At 43.8% G+C, this 18,461-nt stretch overlaps 3 protein-coding genes across 4 annotated transcripts; 1 reads left to right on the forward strand and 2 right to left on the reverse strand.

The window, feature by feature from the left end:
• Window positions 1-517: 517 nt before the first annotated feature.
• Window positions 518-2,170, forward strand: LOC4340449 (aspartic proteinase nepenthesin-1). Its single transcript, XM_015786588.3, has one exon. The coding sequence runs from the start codon at window positions 637-639 to the stop codon at window positions 1,999-2,001; it is 1,365 nt and encodes a 454-aa protein (XP_015642074.1). The 5' UTR covers window positions 518-636; the 3' UTR covers window positions 2,002-2,170.
• A 4,416-nt stretch (window positions 2,171-6,586) lies between these two features.
• LOC4340450 (uncharacterized) lies at window positions 6,587-15,909 on the reverse strand. 2 transcript variants are annotated; one of them, XM_015787775.3, is made up of 19 exons: window positions 14,378-15,909; window positions 13,331-13,416; window positions 12,885-13,247; window positions 12,720-12,803; window positions 12,093-12,213; window positions 10,722-10,911; window positions 10,533-10,636; window positions 10,238-10,447; window positions 9,834-10,087; window positions 9,695-9,748; window positions 9,404-9,619; window positions 9,116-9,334; window positions 8,985-9,038; window positions 8,783-8,848; window positions 8,545-8,682; window positions 8,310-8,366; window positions 8,015-8,074; window positions 7,354-7,737; window positions 6,587-7,238 (listed from the first exon to the last, which is right to left on the reverse strand). In XM_015787775.3, exons 1-19 carry the CDS (start codon window positions 15,402-15,404, stop codon window positions 7,143-7,145), a joined length of 3,783 nt encoding a protein of 1,260 aa, XP_015643261.1. In that variant the 5' UTR covers window positions 15,405-15,909; the 3' UTR covers window positions 6,587-7,142. The 2 variants fall into 2 exon arrangements, with proteins under 2 accessions (XP_015643261.1, XP_015643263.1); XM_015787777.3 differs by lacking the exons at window positions 12,093-12,213; window positions 12,720-12,803; window positions 12,885-13,247; window positions 13,331-13,416; window positions 14,378-15,909 and having other exon boundaries at window positions 9,834-10,106; window positions 10,722-10,812.
• Window positions 15,910-17,223: 1,314 nt separating this feature from the next.
• LOC4340451 (uncharacterized) lies at window positions 17,224-17,676 on the reverse strand. The gene has a single exon (XM_015787321.3). The coding sequence runs from the start codon at window positions 17,637-17,639 to the stop codon at window positions 17,310-17,312; it is 330 nt and encodes a 109-aa protein (XP_015642807.1). The 5' UTR covers window positions 17,640-17,676; the 3' UTR covers window positions 17,224-17,309.
• Between the last annotated feature and the right edge of the window lie 785 nt (window positions 17,677-18,461).

An 18,461-nucleotide genomic window follows, 5' to 3' on the forward strand; every position in this document is an offset into this window, starting at 1 on the left:
CCAAACAAAAAGCTATCAATATTGAAGTCATATGTTCTCACTTATAGTCAGATACAGTTGTGAATTTCTTTACCTAGTTTGGTGGAGCTTTCAACAGTTGTAGTTTTTTCTAAAATTTTCGGCTGCCTAAACAATACAGATTTTCACTCAGATATTGCAAATAGGTAGCTACAGAATTTAGAATATGAACTTGAAGTTAGAAGATGAAAAACACCCTTATTTCAAATTATTAAAAACTGACTACTAACCATCTGCAATCAACCTCTCTAAACAGAGCTTGTGTGTGTCTCATGTTCATCCATCTGTTTTGCACAAGACGGTGTCGGAATTGAAGTTACGAGTCAAACAACACGCTGTTGCCGTCCTAAGCTGACTCTATGCTACGTTTTTTTAAAGACTTTTGGGCAAAATATGGAGGAAAAATGTGTGTAAAAGCAGTGTATAATATGGTGACTCTCCTGTTCTCTTTAAGAATGTTGTTACTGACTTTTGCCAAGAAGTAGGCATGAGTGGCACATCACCTAACCAACCAATATACTGTGAGTTGTCTCCACTGCTTAATACCCAAAATCCAATCAGGTTTAGCTTTGTAATCAGCAGAGTGTTTCGTTGGACACTTAGACTGAATTATCCACTATGAGGCAGCAGCTGGTGACGCTGCTCGTCTTGATCGCGCTGCCCGCGCGCGCCGCGTCCGCGCCGGGCGCCGGCGCCGGCGGCGTCGTCGTGGCGCGGGTCACGCACGCCGACGCCGGCCGCGGCCTCGCCATGCCGGAGATCGTGCGGCGCATGGCGCACCGCGCCAGGGCGAGGCGGAGGCTGCTGTCGGCGGCGGAGGCGGCGCCGGTGCGCGCGCGGGTGCGCGCCGGGCTCGGCGCCGGCGGCGGGATCGTGACGAACGAGTACCTGATGCACGTGTCCGTGGGCACGCCGCCGCGGCCCGTGGCGCTGACGCTCGACACGGGGAGCGATCTCGTGTGGACGCAGTGCGCGCCGTGCCTGGACTGCTTCGAGCAGGGCGCCGCCCCGGTGCTGGACCCGGCCGCGTCGTCCACCCACGCCGCGCTCCCCTGCGACGCGCCGCTGTGCCGCGCGCTCCCGTTCACGTCGTGCGGCGGGCGGAGCTGGGGCGACCGGAGCTGCGTCTACGTCTACCACTACGGCGACAGGTCGCTCACCGTCGGCCAGCTCGCCACCGACAGCTTCACCTTCGGCGGCGACGACAATGCAGGTGGCCTCGCCGCGAGGCGCGTCACGTTCGGCTGCGGCCACATCAACAAAGGCATCTTCCAGGCGAACGAGACGGGCATCGCCGGGTTCGGCCGGGGACGGTGGTCGCTGCCGTCGCAGCTCAACGTCACCAGCTTCTCCTACTGCTTCACCTCCATGTTCGACACCAAGAGCAGCAGCGTCGTCACGCTCGGCGCGGCGGCGGCCGAGCTCCTCCACACCCACCACGCGGCGCACACCGGCGACGTCAGGACCACCCGCCTCATCAAGAACCCGTCGCAGCCATCCCTCTACTTCGTCCCGCTGCGCGGCATCTCGGTGGGCGGCGCGCGGGTCGCCGTGCCGGAGTCGCGGCTCCGGTCGTCGACGATCATCGACTCCGGCGCGTCGATCACGACGCTGCCGGAGGACGTGTACGAGGCGGTGAAGGCGGAGTTCGTGTCGCAGGTCGGGCTCCCCGCCGCCGCCGCGGGATCGGCGGCGCTCGACCTGTGCTTCGCTCTGCCCGTGGCGGCGCTCTGGCGGCGCCCCGCCGTGCCGGCGCTGACGCTGCACCTCGACGGCGGCGCCGACTGGGAGCTCCCGCGGGGCAACTACGTGTTCGAGGACTACGCGGCGCGCGTGCTGTGCGTCGTGCTCGACGCGGCGGCCGGCGAGCAGGTGGTCATCGGCAACTACCAGCAGCAGAACACGCACGTCGTGTACGACCTCGAGAACGACGTGCTCTCCTTCGCGCCGGCTCGCTGCGACAAGCTCGCGGCCTCACTGTAGGCTGTAGTAGTTAGTGTGTACTGTGTAGTTAATTACTACTAATAACTTTGTAAGAAAGCAAGTAGGGTGTTTAGTAGTAGTAATTACTAATCAGGTGAAAGTGAAACCTGCCCACTGTAAAAGGATCGGAGGGAGAGTTGAATCAAGAGGGTCTCACTTTTGGTCGCAATTTGTGTCACCGTATTGAGGTTCTCTTTTCGAATGTTAGATAAGGAAAACGTAGAAATTAAAGTACTCCCTCCGTTTCAAAATATTTGACACCATTAACTTTTTAGCACATGTTTGACCGTTCGTCTTATTCAAAAAAGATTTGTGAAATATGTAAAATTATATGTGTACATGAAAGTTTATTTAACAATGAATCAAATGATATAAAAAGAATGAATAATTACTTAAATTTTTTGAATAAGACGAATGGTCAAACACGTACTAAAAAGTCAACGGTGTCAAATATTTTAAAACGGTGGGAGTATGTTTTTCTAGTGGATAGTGTTAGGTTCCATCGAACTAGCACCCTGGATTTAGGAAGGGAGGAGGAGAGAAACTCACCGCAACGGTGAGGTCCTCTCCTCCGGCAAAAGTGTGGTGGCACCAATGAGATTAGAGTTTAGATCTTTGTTCCGATCTAGCAGTTGGTAGCCTAGACACTATAATCATCTTACCAACTGGTACAAAACAAAATTTGTACATTCGATCATGCAATCTCCTCTCTTCTCATGGGTATCTAAGTTGACACCACTACATTCTGCCCTCTCCTAGCCATGACATTGTTCCTCAGTTCGAGCGTGGCTTTATCGCCACCTAGCCGCCGCAACAGCCTATCTTACCCCCACGTTCGACACCATCCCCCTTAATGTGCCCAACTCTGTCGCCACTGCTACAAGCAACTCCTAGCGCACCACCATTGTCGTCTCCAACAATAGAATTTCCCTACATCGCTGGCCTCGGGGATTCAAGATTAGAAAACTAGGCTTTTTCCTTTACAAGCCTCATCCCAACATATAAGAGGCTTAGATCGACTCAGTGAGATTTCTAATGCGAAAATACGATATTACTCATCAACCTCATTCGCCTTTGGCCGATACCACCTCACGGAGTGAATGGTACCTAGAAGTACCAATCAATACCCCACATTCGATCGTACCTCTCAACGACCCGCGGTAGCCTGTTGGACAATAAAAATGTTAGAGTTTAGGGTTTCGGGGAGGGAGGGGGGTTTCTCGAGTTTAGAGGGATGACCGTCGATGGCAGTCAGGCCAGCAATGGGCGCCGGTGACATGGAACACCGCCAAAGCCATGGTGATGGAGGTTGATGGTGGATTGGGACAAAGGAGGCCACGTGGTTGTCACCAGAAACACCCTCGACGCTCACCACCAGAGAAGGAAAATATGGTATATTTGAAAATAGCGTTGTCGCCCAGCTTGAGAAAGAGGATAGAGGGAAGGAAAGGAGGTCGATCGGGTGGGGTTTGCCAGGGTGTTGGTGAGCTAGGGGATAGCACGGGGCTAGGGAAGAGGCAATGTGAGCGAACTAGATCTGCCCGAGCACCTAGTTGGGAGAAAAAGAAACAGAGGGAGAAGGCGTTACTGTTTGTACACGAATCTCGATGCAATCTTCACTGTAATAAACATTGACTGAAATTTGCGGTATTTTAGGTGATTGAAATTTGTGGTATTTTCAGGTGACTGAAAAATTAGATGGCCCCTTTTCTAATATTGTAGGAATGAAAAACACATGGAGAAAAACAAAGCCCGTTGGGCCATGGGAAGACATAAAGAAAAGGAATGGAAATCTTTCAAGAGGTATAAAATTGGACCATACGAATGCAATTTTATGGAATTTTTTAACTGTATTGTCCTTTGAACCAAAGTGTTCCATAGAAAAAAAATCCTTAGGAAGTTGAGTCCTCCAAAAATTCTATACCAATCCACTACTCTAAAGGGGCCATCTTGTCTGGAGAACTAAGCGTAGCTCAGGTGGTTTATTTCCACCCGGGTTTGAATCGAAAATTCGACATGATTCTCATTTGGGGATTTATTGACCCATTTCTTCTTAATTTAAACATAAACAATTCTTCCTGCTTATTCTTGTTTTGCCGAAGAAAACATTGCCTAGTTTGACCACATCTCGTACCTCTTGCACTTCAGGCAAAGATTCTCTATTTTATCTGACCCTACATGCTATCAAGTAGTAGTATCAACTTAAAAGTTTTAGCAGTCTTCTTTTGGTCAACTAAACCTTAGGTAAGTTAGGAACAAACTTGAACCATACTAGCAACATTGATGTACCAACCAAGCAACCTCTCTAGTATTCTCATATTGGTGTGATATGCCATTGTGCACCAGTTAACACTCATCTGCCGTTACAACACATAGGTAAAGATTTTCAACGGTGATGGCCTTCTTTCAGGTCCATAAGGTGCACTGTCACATAAGTAATTAATTCTGAAGGCTCATGACATTTTCAGGTGTCAGAGGTTGGTGGGTGAATATGCTGTTCATTTCACTATCTTTGTTGGTAGGTGAATGTGATATCTATGATGCATAAAAGCCACTAGTAAAAACTTGTGAACGAACTCGTGTACACCGACATGATTCGCTTGAATATACATGATGATTGCGAGTTCACACTCTTCTATGACATTTGGATCATAATCTACAAAGTTCAGAGATGTTGACATGGCTTTGTAATGTTTGAAAAAAAAAGGCAAGGCAACCATGAATCGTGGAATCTACATCTGTAAGTAGTTAAGAGAAGGTGTCAAGCTGTCATAACAGACCAACAGTACCATTCACAAGACATATGGAATCAACACATACAACTTAGGGGGTGTTTTAGATGGGGCTAAAACTTTTTAGTCCGTGTCACATCGAATGTTTGACGCTAATTTGGAGTATTAAACATAGACTAATAAAAAAACTAATTTCATAAATGAAAGCTAATCTGCGAGACGAATTTTTTAAGCCTAATTAATCCATAATTATGAAAAGTTTACTGTAGCATCACATTGTCAAATCATGGTGTAATTAAACTCAAAAGATTCGTCTTGCGAATTAGTCCAAGGTTATAGAATATGTTTTATAATTAGTGTATGTTTAATATTCTAAATTAGTGTATAAACATCCGATGTGACAGGGACTTAAAATAAGTCCCTGTTTCCCAAACAGGCCCTTAGAGATAGCACCATTAAAAATCGAAAGTGACAAGCTTGACATTTGGGGTAAACTTAGTAGGCGATTGTTTCAGAGTTTGAGACATCGACATAATTTCAACCCTGCGATATGAAATCTGATCAAAGATCCCATCAGTACCCTGCAATACTAACCAGGATAATTTAAATCTTAAAACTCCGTTAGCTCCATCCTCTCTTCCAAATTGCGTTGTATGGTTATCTGTTGGCACACTTCGCGGTCATTCACAATGAATTTTGACATTATAATATGAGAAAAATTCCCTATGTGCTCCGTGTTCGCTCAATCCCTTATGTGCACTTGAATTTTGCCTCATCTCTTATATGCTCCCGAGTATTTATTTTGATCTCCTCTATACCCATTTCGTTAATTGACCATGAGTTGACCTAAATGTTTTTCAAATTGACTGTATTGCCCCTTTGCACATAAGTATAGAAAAGAGACACTATAGTCATTTTAAAAAAATCTAACGGGCAACTAACTTAATGGGGGCTGAGAAAGTGAGAAGATCAACATGAAAACTCAAGACATGTACGAGATGGGGTAAAATTTAGAGGTATAGAACGGATTGTGGAAATTTTCAGAGGAATGTAAGGAATTTTCTCTAGTAATATATTTTGGGATGTATGCACCCGTGAGTGATTGCATTATGATTGTTTTGATCGATGTATTATTCCGTTATGCATTTTGGGTCTAGAAAAAAATGTGCTTTTAACCTTGCCAAAATTTTCCTGTCTTGATACTTATCGTTGGTATCTATTCCGTAAATCAAAATTTTATACTATTCGAATATTTCTTGATTAAAAACCAATAACCAGCTGATTATCACCAGTTTTATGGGGGATTCTGATATTTTTGGCAAAACTAACACTGGCTAATGGAATTCGGTTCATGGTCCAACTCAACCAAGAAAAAACTGATTATGCCAAAACAATAGTCATTCATTTTTGGTTTGTAGTAAAAAAATCGATATTACCAAGGTATTTAGCTTTAGTTGAATTGAGCTCACAACTTTATTAGCAAAACAACAAAATCCTTGATATTTGCCAAAATTTTGACAATAACCAAATCTTACCTTTGCCAAAATTTTGGTAAGGAGAAAAATAACAAACCAAACAAGCCCCATATAATCACTTAATATCAGGTTATCGAACTCTCAATTCTGTGATTTTATGATCTTAATTGGGCCTGATTCAATGAAGATTCTACTAGGTAGAATGTACTCATGATTTTACAATCTTTATGTATATAATTCCATAAAATTGCGATCCTAAGAGATCCGATTTCAGTTCAGGATCACGATTTTAACCTCCGCTTTTAATCAACCGCGCTATTCTCGAGCATACCACCATCCTATATCGTAGAAGAAAGCTGAAGCAGCATAAACAAGAAGTTGCTCTTTCAAAAACTCTGGCATGGATTCATTACAAGTCACAACAAATGTAGCCATACATCAACGCAACAGGTAATCGTCATAGCACATTTGAACCTACATGTGCTTAATTCACTCATGTTCTGGTTAGCTACTGGGAAACTGTCAGCTACAGATGTCAGCCTAACAAGACTTTCCTCGCTTCTCTTTAATCATCCACTAATGGCAATTGCTTGTTTTCTTTTACAGAACTAAACTAACAATTGTACAAAGCATATCTCACAGATTAGCATCTAGTAGCTAAATCAGTGGATGAATTCTGCCATGTCACCCCTCGTCTGAGTGATGTGAGCTTGAGCCTTGAGGGGTCAAATACTCGAATATTCTGGTCGGAAGCTCAAGTCACACTTTGAAGAACTCCCATCTGCGCCGTTTGTAAATTTACAACCTTGGCCGACCGTGCCCCTATGGCAATATCATGGTTACACTGGCCAGCTCCGCTGGCTGCATGTGCTTTCCACATGGAGAATGCTTCAAACACTCTGGCTATCCACGAAGGAGCCACCTTGGTTGGCTTCTATCCACCAGGTCCTTCTACATTCTGACTCAATTGCCTCTTTTTGGACAAGGCGCTACGTCGAGTATAGACGATACTCTTTGGAGGGCGTTGGTTCTGCAATTGAACTTGGTCAGATGTCATAGCAAGTTGCTTGCTAAATGCATCTTTATACAGAACATCGGCAAATCAAAAGGGATAAAAGAATGTAAAACCTTCAGATTATACAAACCTTTTTATCCGATGATTTTGTCTCACCCTCTTCTGATATCTGCATGGCAGTAGCTGGTTTCTTCGGAAGATTCTTATCAGCAAGTGATTCCCGGTCATCCAGCTTCTGCTTGTACGATATTGACGATGTTGAACTGTCAGCTGTGTTCCTATCAGCATCGCTGTTATTGAGAGAAAACCTAACAGTAGGTTTCCTGGAAATAATACTGTCAACCGCGACATCATCTGTTCTTTGCATTAACCCACTATATGAGTTATTGACAGAAGTTGTTGCAGATTCTGAACTTGCTCCAGGTCCAGATCCACAATATGAAGTCCGGGTTGAATAGGCAATAGAATTCCTTCTTGCAGCAAGTGTATCATGTCCACATACAACCAAGTCTTTCTGGTGTATCAAGAAACAAAAGATCAAATGTAAAAAGTGATTAACGTGAATTGGTTACTTTGTAATGGCATGTCTCTAAGTTTACTCTAGAAAAATCTAGGCAGCAGCATGGTTAGCAATATTATTTTTTGTTTAAAAAAATAATTCTGAGAAAATAAACAAGTAATTCTGATAAAATAAAGTAATTCTGGATAAGATGATAATATTGCTTGGCAAAGTTCAGTTTCCAGGGAAACAGAGAGGATAAAGGATAAACATAATTGACAGTTAAATGTACCTTCAACTTTTCTCTTTTCACAACTCTCTCACAAATAAGGCGTAATACTTCCAAGTCAACCTGAAAAAAAAAGGCAAATATTGTGTTAATAGAACACAGATTTCACTCTAAGGGGTTCATCAATTGTGACACAGAAAGTAGAAAGATTTCTGTTTGACCACACAATTTTATGTAAGTGATATATGCAATTACTTGCATCTGTCATCATTATAACATGGATCTCGCACGAATGCTACCAGTATAGAAAACTAGAAATGAACTAGGAACTTCATTAACTGCAAAGTGCGATCCTTACCCTCATCTGTTTCATATTCTTGACCTCCTCAGGTCCATGTAATTGTAGTAAGTCAGCCTGTTCAAGTTTTGAAAGAGAGTACAAACTTAAGAATATGTACAGCAATAGAAAATTCAACAGTAGTGTCTATTTCCCATTGTATTAGCAAATAGAAATACAGTTTGCCACGTATTGCGTGGAGCTAGAAACACCATATACCCTCTTAAAAAAATTAAAACAATCATTAGCTCCTTACCTTTCTTTGCTCAATGCCATGCTTGCCACAATATGCTTTATGTTCCAACGTACTACCAATTGTTTTTGTATCCATGTAAAAACCAGCATCTCTAGCGCACGTAGGATGAAAAGTAATTTGACAGTCCACAGTACTGCACTGTATGGTTGAAAGAGAAAAATAGCAAGACTGGATTAATTTCTGTTTTCAATATACATTGACAGGTAAAAAGAGTAACTTAGAAGTTCAAACTTCAAACCTTCAAGCATGAGCCAACATTGCGGTGGCAGATAGCGCATGTATCCTTATCCTTGGGAAGGCTCTCCTTTAATGGATTGAATAGTCAGAATACTATAGTAAGATGATTAACAATAACATATATTGAAGATAACTTTCGGTTAAAGAATTATAAAGAACACCGAAATGAAAATGCATTTAGGGTACTGGAAAGAGATTAGTACCATCCCATCTACTGCATTATATTGTCCCCTTGTGAACGTGCTCTCCAACAACCACTACAGAAATGTGGACGTTTAAGAATGTAGATAAGCTAAAGCAGCAATATAAAAACAAATATACCAATTAAAGTAACCTCAGCACAAAAGGCATGAATACATCGCCCCTTTATTGTTTTTCTAAAAGCACCAGATGTTCCATGGCACAAATCGCACTGCAACAAGCATGGTTTTGAACCGTCGCAATCTGATTGACTGCCAGCGACAACATCTGATGGCATCTCTTGGCAAAGTTCACACTTCCAGGGACCTGTGGGATTCGTCACACTCCGGTAGCAATCCAAATGCACAGCAGCCTGATAAACATGGGGGAGTTAACAATTTGTTGAAGTGCAGAAACGGGGGGAAACTGGAATACAAAGCACCTTGCAGCTGGAGCAGACAAATATCCGGTTCAGTACAGTCTCAGATCGCATGCAGATATCACAGGGAAGAGCATTTTTCTTGGAAAACTTTGCCAGATCAAAACTGCCAATATTAGCATCTGCAGAGACTTTACTGTTTGGTGACGAATCATTTGCTTGTTGCACAGAAATCAACTGGCTAACTCTTGAAGATCCAGTATTGAATTTTGGGATACTCTGCCAACAAAGAGAAGACAAAAATGAGTATACATAATGCATAATCAACTGAAGGAGCACAAGCACGGTATAAACCTCTTGTTTGGGACTATGAACCTCTTGCTTGGCAGGCACTGCAACAGGAACAGACTGCAAACAAACAAAAAGCTAAAAATGAATATGCATAATAGTATAAACACACAATTAATTGAACAAGCACAGGCATAGTGTTAACCTCTTGTTTGGCAGATAGTACATCACATTCTGCCACTTTTCTAACTGGTGCATTTCGTGAGGTAGGTAAAATACAACGTGCAGCTGCAGCCATGATAGCCTGAGCTTCCTTGTGTCTCCTCTCAGTGTTCCCACGTTTCTTGGCTTCCCTTAAGTCGCGGAGGAACTGGTTTGCAATGATATGGTCCCATTTTCTCTTATTGAAAGAATCCAAGTCATGAGAAAGAGACTGGACAATCTTCAGTACTAAATCTTCTGCAAAATATAAGTAGGACTAAAGCATTGATTCAGAAGCGAGAGAAAATCAACTAGATAGTTCATTTTGCAGCAGAAGGGCCATTGGAATAAATAAGACAGCAATCGAAAAGATTTGGTAAAAACGAAATGGAAAGAATGTACCCTTACCATATCTCTGCTTTGCACCACCAACATCATCTAGTAGCCTGGATTGTAAATGAAGTAGTTCTCCTTCTATTTCATCATGGGGTGAATGCTCCAGAATACCTGATGATTTTGCTTTAGAAACTTGATCTGCTACAGCTATGTCTGCTAGCTGTTCAAGTTTTGTTGACGAGCTACCAGCAATTCGATCATGTGGATCACAGGTTGATTGCTCTACTCCAGTGGGCAAGAAAGAGTAAATTTCAACGTGCAAATATAAATGGTACAATATAATTGACAGAGGTGCTAAAAGGAATACCATGACAATGTATTGGATGCTTGTTTTGCTTAAAAATATGGTCCCACAAAATCCGCAACTTTCTCTCTATGAATGGATGAACATAACATCGGGAACCATCCTGGCTGCAAGGACAAACATGGGATTTGACTGATCAAATTATGTTGTTCAGAGAGGGAGAGACTAAAGAAAAAATATTTTGAACCATACTTGAGAAAGCATTTGCCAGAAATGCAATCTTCACCACAATTGTGGAAACCATTTTCTACTGAATCAGCCCAGTCTTTGTTAGTATTATCGCCCTCTGGACAGCAATGATCAAACGAAGAGATGCCTTCCTCCAGTTCTGAGCAAATTTGTGTATCAGTTAAGCTCTTACTCTCACCTGTAAACACAGTACCTGTCCGTAATACCGGAAGAATCAGAGTCCAGAGCAAGAAATGAAGTTATAACAGAAAAACGATAAATTATTTACTACTACCTCCATCCCAAAATATAAAAAGTTTTAGGCTTGGACATGGGTATTAAGAATGTAGGTGGAATTAAATGGGACAAGGTTGTAATTGGTTGAAGAGAAAGTAGGTGGGAAATTTGAATGGTGAAAGGTTGTGATTGGTTGAGAAGAGAATGTAAGTGGAGAAGTTATATTTAGGGACAAATTTTGAATGCTAAAAGTTGTTATATTTTGGGACATAGGGAGTAATAAATAACAGCACCACTTTTTATGCTGAGATGTCAAAATGTTCTTCTCTCAAGCTGAATGCCATGCATACAATTTGTCTAATGTTAGTTAGCACATCTGATGTATATAGTTGGCACACCATACTGATTGCAAATCATGAATAGAAAAGATCAAAGAAAAGCAAACAAAATTGCATCTTAGCAATTAGCATCAACTAAGGTGAACGAGGAACAAGAAAATTTTCTCCTATTAAAATTTTATCAGTATCATGTACTAATACCACAAGATTTTCTTGGTACCACAGCAAGGCAACAATCATCCGAAAAGTAGTGGTACCGACAATGTTATTTTCTGGAAAAAAAAAACTGCCCTCGTCCATGCCCACTGCCACTGCCACACGCCTAATCAGTACCACGACTGCACCAAGGCCATGCTGCTGGACCACTTCCTTGTCACCCTACACCAGTTTGAGCTTGACAGATACTGGACTTCTCAGGCTCAGGTCAAGCAGAACAGATGATCGGGGGAAATTTTGTGTATGTTCCGTTCATCCCTTGTCAATGTTTCTGGTATTTTGGGGGAAAAGAAAAAGGCCACCGCACGGTGGTTCTGAGTGGAGGCAGGAGAATCTTGTATTCAGGTGAAATTTCTTGAAGAGATATGCATTTCAACTACCAAACCTTTCGTACAATATGTTCCCCAAATAAACATTAAAAAAAGAGCACATAATTGCCACAGCAATCATACTATTCTCATGAATAATCCCTTCATTCTGACAGTGGACCAGAGAAAAGCCGCTGGGTTTTAAATTAACAAGTAGGCCAGTAGCAAACAAACATCTGTAACCATACTTTTCACACTGATAGTAGTTATACACACAAATGTATCTAATATGTTACCTTGTAGTGCCAAAGAACCCTCTTTAGAACACTTCTCTTGAACAGAAGGTACACGAATGGTGTTTTGCAGTAACTTGATTATTTTCAACTTCAGACCAGGGGAGAAGGTCGATGTTTCAGGCTGCCAAAAGATAGTTTTGTTAAGAGGAAAAAAAAGAACTATGATGTAATGCACAATACTGTGCCATTCTGAACACACTGTATGTAATTTACAAAGATACAAATATTTTTACTAGTTCTTTCTGAATCTTCTCTAGTTGCATGTGCAAAAGAAAATTGCTGACTATTCTGAAGTTCGTTAATACACTCCACCTAAGTCAAATTTATAACATACAACTTTATCCACCATTACACTTACGTTTATATTAAATGACTATGCTTGGCGTTAGACGTAAAAAACAAAAGGAAATATAACCGTGCAAAGAATAATATAACATTTTTTTACAGAACCATGTATGTAGGGAAGCTCAATATTGCTAATGCAAAACAAAAAATGAATCTAGCTAGCAAGTGTTAAGGCCAAGTCAAGTGTAGATATGTACCACAAGTCCGCAACACCTAGTACACATCCACATGCAACATAGATAGAACATTTTATGAAATAATTGAAGCTTGTGTTCCAATTACCACGAGAGCAGCTTCCAAAGATTCTGAAGACACACCCAATTCTGATTCTATATCACCAACATTAACCATTCCTTGGTCAATTAGCTGCGTAGTTAACACAAACATAAAACCATTTAAGTACTACGCATATGCATCCTAGTTTGGCTTTGTAAGATTAGCAGGTACCTTTCTAAGAGCTGTAGAGACATCACCCGAGTTGCTCACAAGACACCTATCTCCTATAGGTCGATCAACAGCCATATCTGTTATTTGGGTTTCTTGACTTTCCACACTCCTAGCAGTAGATGGCGATGTGGCTAATTCTGTTGTCTGTTTGAGGCTAGACGAACAAGAGCTAGCAATCATGCTGCTGGTAAATTTGTCCTTGTTATTGCGTGTCAATCTCAGTTGTTGAATCTTCTGAGTGGCAAGGCTTGCATCATCAAGCTCGATTTGTGAGGTATCCTCTTCAGCACATATTCTGTCATTCTGTATTGAGATAGTTTCTTGGACTGTCGAATGCTTCAAGCAAAATGCCCTCATCTCAACCTACATGTCATAAATAAGAAAACTAACACCCAAAAAAAAACTATCTAATGTAAACAGCATTTACAAGAAGAAAATGGTCTAACATTGGTGTTCCCAGTTTTGCCCCATATCTCCATCTGATGCTTTGACTCTCTTGCACATATAGGATGAAAGCAGGCTCGGCATGCTCCTGAATAACACATAAAGTTAGTATCCTAAAAAATCATATATTATAAAGCGACAAATAGTATTGCCTGCACCTGGTTTATGAAATAACAATCAGTAGCAAAACAATAAATTGAGGAGAGAGAGTAATAGTAACTTAATGTAACAAATTCCCATTATCTGCCAGCAAAAGGAGTAATAATTTGGGATATGGCCCACCTGTTGCTCAATTCTGGGAATTTCATCCGAAAAATCATTTGAATAATTAAGAAAAGGATATTCACTTGTTGAAATGTTATCAGACCTTTGTGAGTTTGCATAAAAGGCAAATCTGGATATAATGATATCCAGCAAGAACAACACGTATCTTTGTGCAGTTACTAATTTACTATTTCACAACTTCCATAGCACAGCTAACAAACAGACTGAAAATCCACCTAGTAAATTAAGTATCTTTGTGCAGTGCATTCATTGGTATGGCTCCCTTAACCACCACCTAGAAGAAATAGGAACATCACATCAAGTGCATAGATGCAACAACCTGATCAATTTTCTCAAGGCAATATCAAGTATATGTCCACAAAATTAATTAATTTATATTGCTCTTTTTTACATGAATACATAAAATTTCCTCAAGAAGCACTATAGATAGAGGGTCTATTTTATTGGTGATTTCTAATGACAGGAATCTATAACCATAAGATCAAAGCCTCATAATAAGTTTATTGATCAGACCAACCTGGAGAATGCTACAACTGATTTGACATGCAAACTTAAATAATGGAGTAACCACCATATGACATCATAGAGAACTTAACTATCGGTACACTATGCATGCCCTCAAATTTGTTGTTCATATACATAAGATTCTTATCATAGTAGTAACCCATGCATCGTTCTTCCTAAGTGTTTTGTGGTCTTTCTAATTATTTATGCTGTTAAGGTATCCAACTATTACAATACAGTTGTGTCATGAAAATACATACCATGGCTACATCGAATGCATGCACCATGCATAACCTTGCAAAGACTGCACACCAATTTTGTCCGGTTCTCTTGGATATCTCCTACATTGGTGACTGGTTCCATTGAATTCAAGTCCTCTACAACAACCTCTGGTGTCCAGAGACTACAAAACAAGTGTACAAATTTTAGGTTGCCTCCATCTGCAATTTGACCGGAATCCCTTTTTACAGGCTTCAGAGCACCTTTCTCCTTTGGACAAAGAACACAAGGCATTAAGACAGTTCTTCCTGCATCACTCCGTGTCTGCCTCCGTGCCGATCTGATACTCTTACACCAGGCACACAGCCAAGATTGATCTGGCACAACATGCACGCCATAACATTTCTGGTGCACTGACACCTTACAGCTACTGCAATGTAGCATCCTATTGGAGGACGTACCACACTCTCCCAAACAACATACATCACAGGTTGTACCAGCCTCACCTTCCAAGGGAGGCAGCTGCACAAGCCGCTCTAGCCCAGCATCTGCACCCAACAACTTCCTCTTCTTGTTTGGGCGCTCTGAAGTGAGCACAAATCGGTCTCTTGCACCCAGGAGCCAGTTCAATGAAACATCTGACTCCTCTGTGTCCGGTGGCAAAGCAATGGCATCACTCCTACCATGATCTTGTTCAATTTCCATCGGCTGCTCTTCCTGCAAAACCACCTCCTGCATATCCTGCTCCCCGTGCTCATCATTAGCCCCATTGTTGATGACCGGATCCATATTACCCCCAACAAAATCTGAGCTCCCATGCGAATCTTGCTTGCTACGGACAATGCTACTCTCCAACTCATCGCTGTCTTTGCCCAAATTTGAGTTCAGATGCGAGCTTTCATCTTCCACAACCACACAAGAAGGATCATAATTCTCCCCAAACTCCTTCCCACTACCGACGAAAGGTACAAGAAAGCACGGATCGAGCGGTCCGTTGAACCCGAGCAATGGCGCCTGCATTAACGCCTCGAAATCATCCCAGTTAATCTCCCGGAAATACGGCTCCATCAGGTCCCAGAATTCCTTCGACCCGGAACTCGGTTTCGGCTGCTGCTCTACTGCAGCAGCTGCTGCAGCCGCCGCCGCTTCTGGCTGCTGAGCCTTCTTGTGCTTCTTCCGGACGTCCCCCACCGCGGCCCATCTGGCGACCCGGGCGGGGAGCAGCGCGTCCCGGCCGACCGCCTCGTCGCCGTCGAACGGCGAGCGCAGCGCCAGGGCCTTCCTGGCCTGCTCGTAGGGGGTGACACCGCATCCGCCGCCGCCCGCCTCCTGGGAGGCCCCGGCGCGGCCGCTCCCCTCATCGTCGCCGGGGCCCCTCGAGGAGGAGGCGGCGTCGGCGTCCGCGGGCGGCGGCGGCGGCGGCGGCGGTGCTCTCCGGCGCGGCGCCACGGCGGTCGGGGTCGGAAAACCTCCCGGGGGCTGTGGGGAGGGGCTAGGGTTTCTCCACTCTGGCCGTCGCGATTTTTTTGGGAGTTCAGATCCGCGAGCGTGAGGGGGAGAGAGAAAGACAGATGCGTCTGCAAAGAGAAGGCGAGAGAAAAGGAAATGGAAGAAGAAAAAAAAATCGAAGCGCCCCGTTTGTGTGTGTAGTGGGCTGGGCCTCGTGAAAGGCGCCTTTTCCACAGCGAAAACGGCTACGCGAACCCCGCCTCCTCCCGCTCCGTCACCCACTGTCGCGTGGGGCCCACGGTGTCAGTCACGGGGCCCCGCGTGGTCGTAGCAGCTTTTTCCGCGTCGCGATCCGAGCCCCGCATGACTGACAGGTGGAGCCCGCTTGGGGGGGCTACGTGTCGGTGGGGCTAGCGATCAGTTACCGACTTGGCGGGGTGGGAGGCGGGTGGACGCGTGGTGGCCATTGCGGGGGAGGTGGGCCCACCGGGGTGGCGGTAGTGGGCGGGAGTAGTCACGGTACACGTACTCCGAAGACGGTTGGGCCCTCCCTTTCACGTGGTCGTAGGGTGGATGACAGGTGGGGCCCAGGGGCTCCTTCTTTATGGGAGGGGGTGGTCGCTCGGTCGCTGGCTGACGACTGCACGGTGGAGAGGTTTTGGTTTGAGTTTGACGGGATCGCGCCGCGTACTTTTTTGACACCGGATAGATAGGCCCATGGGCTTGGATAGGTCGACAGCCTTCACCTGATGGGCCTTCTCTGTTATTTATGGCCCATCTGTTCGTTTGGTCTACTGCTAGCAAGTTGAAAGTCTGTTATTTTCCTCTTTTCATAGGCAGTGTTTAGTTCCAAACTTTTTTTTTCAAACTTCCAACTTTTCCATCACATGAAAACTTTCCTACACATATAAACTTCAAACTTTTCCATCACATCATTCCAATTTTAACCAAACTTTCAATTTTAACGTGAACTAAACACACCCAAAATATAAAGAAGGTTCGTCTTTTTCACCAACCATTCATAATATAGCAATCTAGTTTTGAATTTAAATCAATTTAATATTATAAATATGGACAAAAGCTAATTTGTTATATTCTGAGACAGATATAGTATATAATTGTCACTAACTACGTTGTCGAGAAAAGTTGGACCGATAATTTGGTCTACTGTCCATGTTCTGAAATATTAGCATTTCTATATCATTGAGCAAAAACTAAGGTAGACGGAATCTAAAATTTGAAATTTAAAGTTACTTATATTTCCTTCCTAGGCATCTTACGCTGAAAATTAATATATTTGCGTGTGTGGAATTAGTGTGCTCCAGAAATGCTTATATAGTGAGACAAATTTTCAAATCCAATAAATACTTGTATTTTAAAACTGAGGGGGTAGTATATTGTTTTGTGCTCATTCATATCTACTTGGTACTGTATATAATTCGAAGTATATTGTTTGCTCAAATGGTTTATTTTGCTGCATACATAGCACAGAGCCACAGATACGCCATACATCAACCTACGAGGCTACGAGCGGCGTGTGTTGGACGTGGTCGCCTTGAAGGCCACGTCCATCGCGGCGGTGGCCGCGGACAGCGCGTCGGCGTCGCCGGACGACCCACGGTACTTGCCGACGGCGGCGTCCATGACGTCGTCGAGGTGGCCCCGCGCGGCCTCCACGGCCGCCTCGGTGCCGCCAGCCGCCGCCTCGTGCTCCTCCTCGGCCGCCGCCAGCGCCGCGCGCGCCTCGCCGCCGAACAGCGCGAGGACGCCGTCGAGCCGCGCCGGGTCGAAGCCGCGGCTTCCGTCCACGGCCATGTCGGCGAGCGCGCACAGCTGCTCGAACAGCGCGTCCATATATGCGCTCGAATGCTCGATCGATCGGTGTCTTTCGGTGCTCGTCCCGTGCCAAGCCGGACATCTAGTTTTATATGCAGTGGATACGTAGTTTGATCGAGCATATGTTCTACTCTTGTTGAAGAGGAGATTCGATCGGGCTCGAGCAGCGTTGGAGACTTGGATAGTTCGTTGCTGCGGCGGCTTTCGGCGGTTGCTTTTTTCTCATGTGAGATGCGCCACTGGATAACTTAAGGTATCTCGATCGCAGATTCGCAGTATATTGTACAAGCATATATACAGTGAGGTTGTAGCTAACTACAGTATCCATGCATATGTAGAAAACACTATTCATGCTGATGATTAGCCATGATATTTGCGTGTTGATTAGTTTTTCATGCTGTATTATCTCGGAATCGCAGAGTTGCAGGATTTTCTAACTATCTGGTTTGGTTACTGCCAGCAAGACGTTTTGTGTATGTTGCTAATAGGGTGCATTTTTTATATAGAGTAATGTTCACAATAATGTCCCATTTTCTTTTCATGCCAACTACACCGGACCGAAAGCACGAACGATGAATTACTCCGTACAGTACTATAGTCATTACAATTGACTTAAACCGTTCATCTTATTTAAAAATTTAGTGCAAAACAACGGAGGCGATCGAGCAAGGTGATGTGGGATAGGGACGAGGCTCTGAACCATGTTGTCGGCGACCACATGACAACGGCGGTGGCAATATAGGACAGGCGATGAGGGACAGGGAGAAAGCATAGGGCATTGGACCTAGTCGCCGGCTAGGACTGGATGCTACCTCAGCTGGTCAAGACCGCCTACTCATG

Source organism: Oryza sativa, chromosome 6 (genome assembly GCF_034140825.1).
Source record: "Oryza sativa Japonica Group chromosome 6, ASM3414082v1".
In the NCBI taxonomy this organism is placed as follows: domain Eukaryota; kingdom Viridiplantae; phylum Streptophyta; class Magnoliopsida; order Poales; family Poaceae; genus Oryza; species Oryza sativa.

Excerpts from the sequence above, each read along its gene's own strand:
- LOC4340449 (XM_015786588.3), top strand. The coding sequence starts at position 637 with ATGAGGCAGCAGCTGGTGACGCTGCTCGTCTTGATCGCGCTGCCCGCG.
- LOC4340451 (XM_015787321.3), bottom strand. The coding sequence starts at position 17,639 with ATGGACGCGCTGTTCGAGCAGCTGTGCGCGCTCGCCGACATGGCCGTG.
- LOC4340450 (XM_015787775.3), bottom strand. The coding sequence starts at position 15,404 with ATGGAGCCGTATTTCCGGGAGATTAACTGGGATGATTTCGAGGCGTTA. Across the intron at positions 8,849-8,984 it reads ATAATGCAGTAGATGGGATG|GAGAGCCTTCCCAAGGATAA; the intron begins GTACTAATCTCT and ends AATCCATTAAAG. Across the intron at positions 7,239-7,353 it reads CAAAATCATCGGATAAAAAG|AACCAACGCCCTCCAAAGAG; the intron begins GTTTGTATAATC and ends GTTCAATTGCAG.